The following is a 10,022-nucleotide window of genomic DNA, read 5'->3' as shown; positions in this document are numbered from 1 at the left end:
CCCCCCCCCCCCCCCCCCCCCTCACGTTCTCAGTCAGACAGCTAGCTATAGCAACATTAGCCGAACACATTCCTATAATATTGGATTAATGTTGGAAACAGCAAGTTGTCATGCCCTTTTGCAGCCGGTCACTAATGAAAACAGACATGTAACATTATATAGCCACCAAGTTACTTACGCATGGCGGATGAAGAAAGGCCAGCGCCGAGTCAAGATGTAGTCCTTTCGCAGTTCCTCAAGATTGAGTCCTTCAGCACCTTGTTGGGTTCTCCATCTTGGTAAAGCCATACAGGTAGGACTGAGAAGGAAATGATCAGCCCTGGACTTATCTACTGAGACCGCAGTCGCAGAAATGACACTGACTGGAGCTGCTTCAGATACTGAGGGAGCTGGTTGAAAACTTTAAAAACTTTATTGATGTTTTGACAGGCCATTGGAATTGAGCCTAGTCACCTGTGTCCAGCTGTGCCTTGGTCTTATGTCTTTATTTGGCCTTTTTTTGACAAAACGTGGTCGCTTTCACCTGAAGGCTGTTGTGCTGTATCATCTCACCTCTGGGTGGTCCCTGTGTGTAAAGGTGCATACTGCCAACAGTTTAACAGGAGGGACTCACGTGCACTTACATGCACACATACATGTACTACCAGCGCACGCGCTGCCAGACCTGATATTAAACCTAAGAGCAGAGAAACTCAGTCTACATACAGAGGGCATGTGACTTCGTTATCTTCTCTGGACGCATTACTCCACTATATCTTTGCATAAAAATGGTTTGCTGCCACATTATTGTTTAAAATCTGTTTACAGAGTTAGCTACATTATCAGGGTGTTTGTATTTAAGAGGCTATATTAGTTAAAGAGTAGAAAGCAATAGGAAATGCAGGGGAGAGAGGGGATGACATGCAGCAAAGGGCCTGGGCTGGATTCAAACCTGGGCTGCTGCAGGAAGGACTCCGCCTTGTTTGTGGTATGCACTCTACCTGGTTAGTTAACAGGCTGCCCTGTGTTCTTATTTCTGAGCCTGTGAAGTACACTGTTGACTTTTTTGTTTTAAAACATGTCATACAAATAATGATTTGATTATTACATGGACATGATTCCTCTTCGGTTTTAGGGTGAACTTTGACTAACAGGGAAACCAGGAAGTTTTTTTCAAAATGTTTTCCCCTTAAATCTTGAAGTGACAAGTTTGCCTCGGGCAATTTGATAACTGCCTTTCAGCAAAATGATTTGACATCTTGACATTGTGCCGTTAGTGTTGAAAGCACATTCTTAGGTTTATTTCCTCTCTCCCATTGTGCCTCCCTGTCAGCAAGCAGGCCTGCAAAACAATAGGTGACGACTCTGCAAGATAAATACGACAATGGAAAGCTTTTAGGACAAATGCCATTTAAAGTTGTGATGCTGTCTTGAGTGTCACTGTAGTTGTTACAGGTGGAAGAGAATTGAGTGTGTCCTATCATTGTAAGTTTTATAACACCTGTACCCACAGCTGCTTTGGTTACAGTTACATGATAAATCAAACGTCTATGCAAAGTACATTTAACAGCTAATGAACTAAACTTATTGCATGAATTTATTACTTAAAAGTGCTATGGAAATGTCAACTGTGGTATGTAGCAGAGAATATAACAGTTGGCAGGATTCAGTGCAAGACAGCAACAGTTCCTCATACTACCTGGTGGCAAAGGCATGGCTTATCACCAGCACACACACACACACAAAATAATTTTAATCCCCTTTTCTTCCACTTCTGTTGAAGTTGTTTGACCTGACCACTTGGTATGCAGGTCTGCAGAGGAATATTTTAGAGGAAGAGAGCCGGAGATCGGGTCATGTGAAGCTCCCTTAAATGTCATTCAAATCTAATCAAACCAGTTTGTCCAGAATGGTGTGCAGAAAGTCATATGCTGGGTGTGTGTAGAGAGAGGAGAGAGAGAGAGAGTGAGTGAGTGAGTGAGTGAGTGTAGAGTGACCAAAACAGGAGAACAGTTGGATGATAAGGGGCTATTTTGAATTTTCTCTTGCAGACAAGTTCTTTTGTGTGTGTGAAATTTTAAAAGCTCACAGCATGGATTTATAGCAGAGGAAAATGTGTGCACTCCTGAGGAGAAAGATGAGCTGAATTATTCTTGCTACAGGTAAATGTTTATCTGTCTTTAATGTCATTTATATATTAGTTCATGATTCGGGTGAAAGGTGGGAAGAGGGCCTGCACACTAATGAAAAAGATGTCTTTCTTTACCATTCATTAATCTTAGGTTTGGAGCTAGTGGAACAAGTGCTATTTGACTTCATGACCGTTACTGATAATCATGCATTTATAACCGAGCCACAGTTGTACCAATTTTCTATACCCAAAGAACAACTCAAGTAGTGATCCTGTCTTTACAGTGTGTTCATTTTGACACATAAAGGCTGAAAAGTGTTCAGTGAAAAAAAGCCCTATTAGTATTTTGGCAGTAATCTTGCTCTGCTTTCACTGTTTTGTGTCTTGCTGTTTTTTTTTACCAAACAGAATTTGTTTGTACGTACTTGTATTACCACTTCTATTGTGAAAAACATGTCGGCTTCCTAGTGCCAAAGTTGAAATCCTTAAATGATTGGTTGTGTCACAACAGCAGTAGAAAACTCGTTATTCTGTTTGTGATATGAAACAGATTCAAATCGTACCTTTGGTAGATTCATGCGGCTGTTGATTGACTAACATAACTAATCAACTGATCATTTCAAATGTAGGAGTGAATGTGTTTGGGAATTTCAGGCCAGTTAGGGTCAGTTTCTGAAGCTGGATACAGTGCATACAGGTGTAAACTTCATACAGCAGTGAGTCCAGAGTCTTTTCCTCTTTTGTGCCTTTCATGTGACAGTTGATATGAGCATGCTACAGACTTACTCAGCCAGGTTAACTGTCGCTATTTACATTTGTCCTGATAGGGCAGTCTTAACATGGATCAGGGCTAAGAGCCCTATGACTTTTAGTTGTCAAGTGCAGCCCTCATGCCAAAGTTAAACTGCAGGCTAATGCTGCTCTGCTGTGACCAAAAAGCAGAAATCACAAATCATGTATTGCTGATATTGTCGCTGTTTGATGGTTGAAACTCCTCTATGGCTGCTATAGGGTCCATAAAGCCACCCAGAAGCCCTATGGGTCTGACATGCATTCCTTTATTGCAGAAACACATGGAGGCAGAGAGTCATGGTCACTCTGATGGACTATCCAGTTCCTCTGAGGCCGCTTTCTGCTGCTGGAGAGCTCAAGATGCCGTTCTCAGAGCCGGTCAAGTACTGCATCCTGGGCATCTCTGTCACTCTCCTCCTGCTGGCCCTGGGCATCTTGGCCTGGCAGGCCTTCAGATGCTGCACCCAGACACATACCACATACACCCGGCAAGATACAGGTGAGTAAGGATTAGTTTACACTGCCAAATAGTACAGTCGGGTTGATGATGCTTGTTGTCTGACCAATAAAGTAATAACCAAATGTAAACTTATCTGATTTTTACTCCAGTGAACAGGGATCAGCTGTACTCAGACGAAAAGTTAACAGCAACAGGAAAGTACTCAGGAGCTCCAAGTACTAAGGTAAGTTCTAGTGAGCCCAGGTTTGAGTGGTGTGGATAGACAAACATTTTAATATTATTTTCTTATGGCATTTTTATATATCAGGTGGCTAGAGTTCAATGGAGCACCCATAATATACAGTACTAGCCTTGACCAGATTTTCTTAACAAATCCATACATGTTGTTCTGTCTGGTTAAGTGAAAATTAGAGCAATGCCACTGTTGGAAAACTTGAAGGAAGCTTCTGCTTTTTAGTTAATGCTCAGGGGACAGTCCCTGCCCTCATAACCTTTACTTTGACACACATACAGGCAGTGTGTCAAAGTAAAGGTTATGAGTGCATTCAGCTGTGACCTATAAATTACACTTTGTAATTTAATAATTCAGCAGCTCAACATGAGCATGAGAAGTTCAAATGTAAGCAGTTGAAATGTAATATGTTGGCCCCAATCTCTTTACATGTATGGCTGCTTTGGTATTGAGTTATGTGTTGATGGCATATACAATTAGTCAGGATTATACATTTTGTTTGTTATAGGACAGTTTATACATGTTATATGTAAGAAATTCTTTGCTATATTATTGCCTATAGACTGAAGGAAATCTTTAGTCTACATTTCTATCCTGACATTGTTGCGTTTAACAGCATTATAAGTATAGCTGTGAGATGTGTCAGGTATTACTGTGACTATGAATGCACTGCTGTCATGGTACGGTTAAAAAAGGGGGTTAGAGGTACATTTAGGGATCATTTTAAAGCAACACCACAAGGTTCAGCTTTCACCATAAGCATCTTCTTGATACAGTATTAATGCAATTTAATTTTATGTTGATTGTAAAATATTGCGTTGTATTGATAGGTGTTGATGTTATTTTGTTCAGACCTTGTAGACTGCAAAGAATTGAGATGCTCCAAATACGCAACACAGTCTATGCACATAAAGATTAATGAGCACACTTGTTCAAACAAAGGAGAGTTGAGCCTTTTCAGAAGTCAAATAAAAGCTGGAGGTGCTGTAGTTGTTAACTACAATGGCACTCAGTAGAGTGCATCCCTCCGCCAAGGCCAAACAGATCTAACACATCTCAACACCATAAATATGTCTGAGGTTTTACATCAAGATCCACACATCTTTAACTGAGAAACTGATGAAAGTCTTGCAAAATTCCTGGATCCATCCATTTAACCAAATCGGTACCAAACATTAATGGGTTCTTCCCTGGCCCATGCCACATCGATCCACCAAGTTTGGTGCAAATCGGTCCAGCACTGATAGATTTGGTGTGTTTGTGTTAATACTCTCCAGGTGGAGGATGTCAGCACTGAGGTCCACAGGCTGAGTCGTTGCCTGTCTCAGGCCTCGCTTCCCTCCTCAGGATCCAGCCAAGCAGAAGGAGACTTTGGACAGCAGGCCAACATTAAAAAAGTAACAGACCTTACTGTATAATCCTGCTGTAATGTGACAGTTCTCCTCTTCATCTAATGCACTATGCACTTCTTATCTTTAAAAACCACTTAAGCCTTCCTTAAAAGTTTATTTTACCCAATGAGGATGGAATAGGTATAATACATTAGTTTATCTGCGTGCTAAATGGTAATTAAAAATTGTGAGACCTATCTCCTACTCACTATGTTGTAAGGGAGATTTATGTCGTTTTTAGTGTTACACAAGTTGTACTGTATAATTTCCATCGGACTAGAATTATCTCTTAGGGACCTTGAATACTTGTAGATATTCAAAGATATTCCAACAAACAGACTGATTTTAGTCTTCAATTTTCTGGCTTTTTATGGTAAATTTTAGCTGAAAATCTCCCTTTAATCTGTTCATATTATGATAGTGACACGATTGATCGCTGAAAGAAAAATGCACATTTTCAAGCGATATCAACATTAGCATTAGGTGCTTGGTGTATTCCCTAACACGTGCTCTTGTACCAGGTGGATGGATCGCTACGTTTCTCTGTCTACTATGACCAGCTGCAGTCCCGTCTGGTGGTCACCGTTTTGCAGGTAGAGGGGCTTCTGGAGCCCAACGAGACCTGCAGCCTCCAGCCATTTGTTAAGCTACGACTCATGTGGGCAGGATCAGTGGGAGTGGGAGTGGAAAGCTGTAAGGATAAGGAGGTAACGTTGTCTTTATTAGATACCAGATATGTCACTCAACAGGTGACATTATCAAATCAAGTACTGGCCATATATAGTTTTTCTTTTTATGCTTTTCAGACCCATTTTGATTGTAGGCCATTAAAATAACTGCGTTTTTACATAAAGATTTCGCTTGAACAGACCTTAAGGCCCAATATTTTGCGTTTCTTCTTTTTCCTACATCTTAATTGTTCAAAAATATGTCACACTGTCCTCGAGGCAGTGTCTGTGTACTGTATGAACATGTTATGGATTACTGCTGTGATCCATTTAGGGTGAAGAGATGTCACCTGTTCTGTGGACAGTGCTGCAAGAGTGGCGGACTCGTGTCGTGAAAGGCAGCTGTAACCCTTTATTTGGAGATCAGTTCAGCTGTATTCTGCAACAGGATAAAGATGAACTTCATCACATTAACCTCAGGATGGAGGTCCTGCAGTACACATCTCTCACTCTCAGTAGCTCTTAAATCTTATTTTATCAGTAAGACTTGGAGACAGTCTGTTCCTCTTAACAGAGGTCATGAAGAACCTTACACAGAGTGCACTAAGATTCATTATTGAGTGTGTGTGTGTGTGTGTGTGTGTGTATATGTGTGTATGTGTGTTTTTCAGGTGAGGGACTTTGATAAATTCTCTAGACACACAGTGTTGGGAGAGGTGAGGGTTCCTCTAGGGCAGCTCAACATCTCCTACCCTCTGGAGCTACAAGAGGATCTGCAGATACCCCAGAAGGTGCAGTAAGAGATTATGTATACATATTATTATTAATAATAATAATGGACATTGTTTCCTTCCTTCCCTCTGCTGTAAATCCCACTATCTCCCCTCAGTTGAAGAAATGGTAAAAGAAAATTACTATTATTTTAAAAGGAAATGAAACAAAATAAAAGAAGTAAGTCCTGAGCTGAAAGCAGAGAATAGTTACGAGTTTTTGACTAATGAACAACTTCAGCAATGAATAGAAAAATAGTCAAAATTTTTAGACTTGATTACAGCGACTAAGAAGTACGCCTGCACTGTTTACCCTCTCACTTTCTTGACAGGATCTTGTTGGAGAGGTGCTGCTGTCACTGAAGTTTCTTCCCACTTCTCAGAGGCTAGAGGTCGGTCTGCTAAAGGTCAGAACAGTCCTCACTGAGATATACTCAGATGCAGGTAAATAACAAACATCACAAAAATAAAGCCACCAGCGGTCATACACATACAGTTTAACATACAGTTACTAATTTGCCTTCTTTGTTTTGTACAGCCCTGTATGCCAGGATCAGCGTCCAGTGTAATCAGTGCAGGCTGAGGTACCAAAAGACCTCTGTTGTGGCCCGTTGCCTGGTGACTGTCTTCAATGAGGTGCTCATGTTCTCTCTGCCAGAGTTTCCTCTGGAGCAGTGTAAAATTATGGTTTCTGTCTATGAGACTCGCATCACTAGGAAATCAACCAAACATCTGATGGGACAGTTGACTCTGGGTTCAGAAGACAAGCACTGGAACTTGATGATGCGCTCAGTCCGCCAGCCAATAGCAAAGTGGCATGGCCTGCTGATCTGAGTTACAGCTCTTAAACCCCACTTCTTGGATGTCCATACCTGCTTGTATTTTACTAGAAGTAGTTTGTGCATCAGGCTAGTTAGGGTTCTGCACATGTGTAACTGGAGGCCAAACATGCATCCTCTCCCTCTTGACTCCACATTGGTAAAAAGGTCTTCCTGCTCCAATCAGGACAGTGGAGTGGCTACTAAACTGAAACCTTTGGTTACTCAATCTATTGGTTCACTCACATCTCTTCTATCTTTCTTTTTAGCTTCAAATCTCATCATATTGAAAGCGCTGTAAAGATCTGACCTGTGCAAGTCTCACTTCTGATGATCACTTGAGTGTTGCACTGTGAATAAATGTCTTGTTTGTGCTACTGTATTATTTATCTTTAAGCTGTGCCACTTTTTGTGCCTGTTTTAAAAACCATCCTCTCCACATTATTAAATCTTTATATTCCAACTGTGAATGTTCAGTAAATTCAGCAACTACTGTGAATTAGCAAATGGCTTATATGTTACAAAAACCAAATAGTTAATTTAAATCGGGTGTTGAAATGGAGTGGTCAGGGTTTGACCCTTGTAATATCTTAACAACATAAAACCTTACCTAGGATAAGTGGCCTTATTGTGAAAAAGTAAAACATAACATGCCACAATTTTCAAGCTTATGTCACCTATTTTAAATATACTTTTAATATATTATTTTATTTAATCATGGTTGGAAGCAATGCTCTCTTTTTCAGGAATGCCCTACTGTTCAACACATTGGTACCTAATGTTTAGGTTTTTTGTTAGTTTAAGGTTTGAGGGTGTTTTTGCTTTAAGAGACTCCATTGTAATCTGCATGGATTTGAGGACAGGCCTTTGCTGCCACCTGTTGGTTTATTTTTGTGAAAGCAATTTATTCTCATCACATCATCATTTAAATTACATTTTTTAAATTTTAAATTTTAATTGGGTGGATAGTAATTCATTTTATAATGAAAGATAAGATTACAAATATACAAGCTTGGTTTTACTAGATGAATGCTATAATAATTCCGCAATCCATAACTTACTTGTATCGGAAAACTTTTCTGTTGATGTGTTTTTGATCACTTATTAGACAATGATGCCACAAAAAATTGAGAAACCAAAGCATTATAGTTGATCTGCACCGTATGCCTTTATGGGACTAATCATTCTTCAGTAGAGGGAGAAAAACACCACTTGATCATTTCAGACCACTGATGACTGCCATTAAACAGCAAGCTGTAACAGTTTCATACTGTACCTATCTATTTGAGTAATGTATGATTGTTTATCTTATATAGGCCTATACAAAAATAAATTAACTGACAAATAAAATAAACTTTTTTTTTTTGTTAATTTTCCAACGTCATTATCACAATATGATAAACGTTAATTATGTCGCCCTGGTATCAGTGATACGCCACCAGTTGAGGGCGCATGCGCGGCAGTTTGAAGACACTAGACCACTGGCAGGTGAGGCTGCAGTAAACCCGAAACGAACTAAAAAAGTCAAACGTGCTAATATATTTATTTAATTATTGTCAGCATATGTTGTTCATAGTTTAACCCATTTTGAACTATTATCACAATTAAGATTATTTTAGTATTAGCATATGTAATTTTTTCTCAATTATTTTCATTTTAGTTAGCTAGCTAGGTTGAGTCAGTAGCTTAACTTTAGAAATGTTTGCTACTTTAGCCATCCAAACGATCTGGCAGTTAAATAGCAGAGAGTTATATGTGCAACATATATATTGTTATCTGCGTGTGTGTGTGTGTGTGTGTTTGTGTGTGTGTGTGTGTCAAGTGTAAGCACACTTGAGCATTTGCGATTAGTTGTGCCAACAAAGAGTGTTATATCATAAAATATACCAAAGCTAACTAGCTAGGTTGAGTCAGTAGCTTAACTTTAGAAATGTTTGCTACTTTAGCCATCCAAACGATCTGGCAGTTAAATAGCATAGAGTTATATGTGCAACATATATATTGTTGTGTGTGTGTGTGTGTGTGTGTGTGTGTGTGTGTCAAGTGTAAGCACACTTGAGCATTTGTGATTAGTTGTGCCAACAAAGAGTGTTATATCATAAAATATACCAAAGCTAACTAGCTACGTTGAGTTAGTAGTTTGACTTTAATTTACTTATTGTGTGTTGAAAGAGTCAGAGCATAAAGTTATGTCACCATCAATTACTGCTGCTGCCTTTCGTACCTATTCCAGCAACTCAAGAATTGTTTTTGCTTCATCCAGAGTAGCACCCTTTTCAGCTATTCAACTGACAAGGTAATACATCTAGACATTAGTCCAACATATGATTAAGTTACCTCGTTATTTTAAAAGAATGGTAAAAGAATCAGTAGCTACTGTGAGTTCAATTGTGTTGTCAGCAGTGGCGATTGCTCTAAGACTGCAAGTGAAGCTCAGCTTCCCCTAAAATGTCACCAAAATAAGTGGTCAAATATGTACTGTTGTGTGTACATTTCATTGACTAAATATGCGCTAGAACACGTTCAACTTTTGTTCAGAATCAGCTACTTATCACAGGTAACCGACACGACTTCCTTCTCATTCATCCCCGCAGCGTCACAGTGCTTTACACGGTGTAGACGCCGAGCGTCTACTGACTTCAATGGGGAAGCATAGAGTGGGTTGTTCCACTGCAGCAAAACTAGACGGTCATTGGATAAATGCTGGGCTTTGTCCCGCCCATCGGATGCTCAGCGGCTCTGGGGGTCTATGGGACAGTGGGCTGGCCCAGACGCTCGGCT

At 39.9% G+C, this 10,022-nt stretch overlaps 1 protein-coding gene across 1 annotated transcript; it reads left to right on the top strand.

Moving 5' to 3' along the window:
* Window positions 1–1,962: 1,962 nt before the first annotated feature.
* Window positions 1,963–7,704, top strand: syt19 (synaptotagmin XIX). The gene is made up of 9 exons (XM_023407229.2): window positions 1,963–2,141; window positions 3,178–3,401; window positions 3,512–3,585; window positions 4,872–4,991; window positions 5,507–5,692; window positions 5,988–6,140; window positions 6,325–6,444; window positions 6,756–6,867; window positions 6,962–7,704. The coding sequence occupies exons 2-9, from the start codon at window positions 3,200–3,202 to the stop codon at window positions 7,255–7,257; spliced, it is 1,263 nt and encodes a 420-aa protein (XP_023262997.1). The 5' UTR covers window positions 1,963–2,141; window positions 3,178–3,199; the 3' UTR covers window positions 7,258–7,704.
* The last annotated feature ends 2,318 nt before the right edge of the window (window positions 7,705–10,022 follow it).

The sequence above is a fragment of the Seriola lalandi genome, unplaced genomic scaffold (assembly GCF_002814215.2).
Source record: "Seriola lalandi dorsalis isolate HSWRI2012SDOR001 ecotype SW California unplaced genomic scaffold, Sedor1 jcf7180002054331, whole genome shotgun sequence".
Classification (NCBI taxonomy): domain Eukaryota; kingdom Metazoa; phylum Chordata; class Actinopteri; order Carangiformes; family Carangidae; genus Seriola; species Seriola lalandi.
Note: the sequence above shows the minus strand (reverse complement) of the source record. Positions and strands in the feature narration are given on the sequence as shown.

Coding starts and splice junctions, on each gene's coding strand:
- syt19 (XM_023407229.2), top strand. CDS start 3,200: ATGGTCACTCTGATGGACTATCCAGTTCCTCTGAGGCCGCTTTCTGCT. Junction 4,992..5,506: donor AGCAGGCCAACATTAAAAAA/GTAACAGACCTT, acceptor CTCTTGTACCAG/GTGGATGGATCGCTACGTTT. Junction 6,445..6,755: donor ATCTGCAGATACCCCAGAAG/GTGCAGTAAGAG, acceptor CTTTCTTGACAG/GATCTTGTTGGAGAGGTGCT.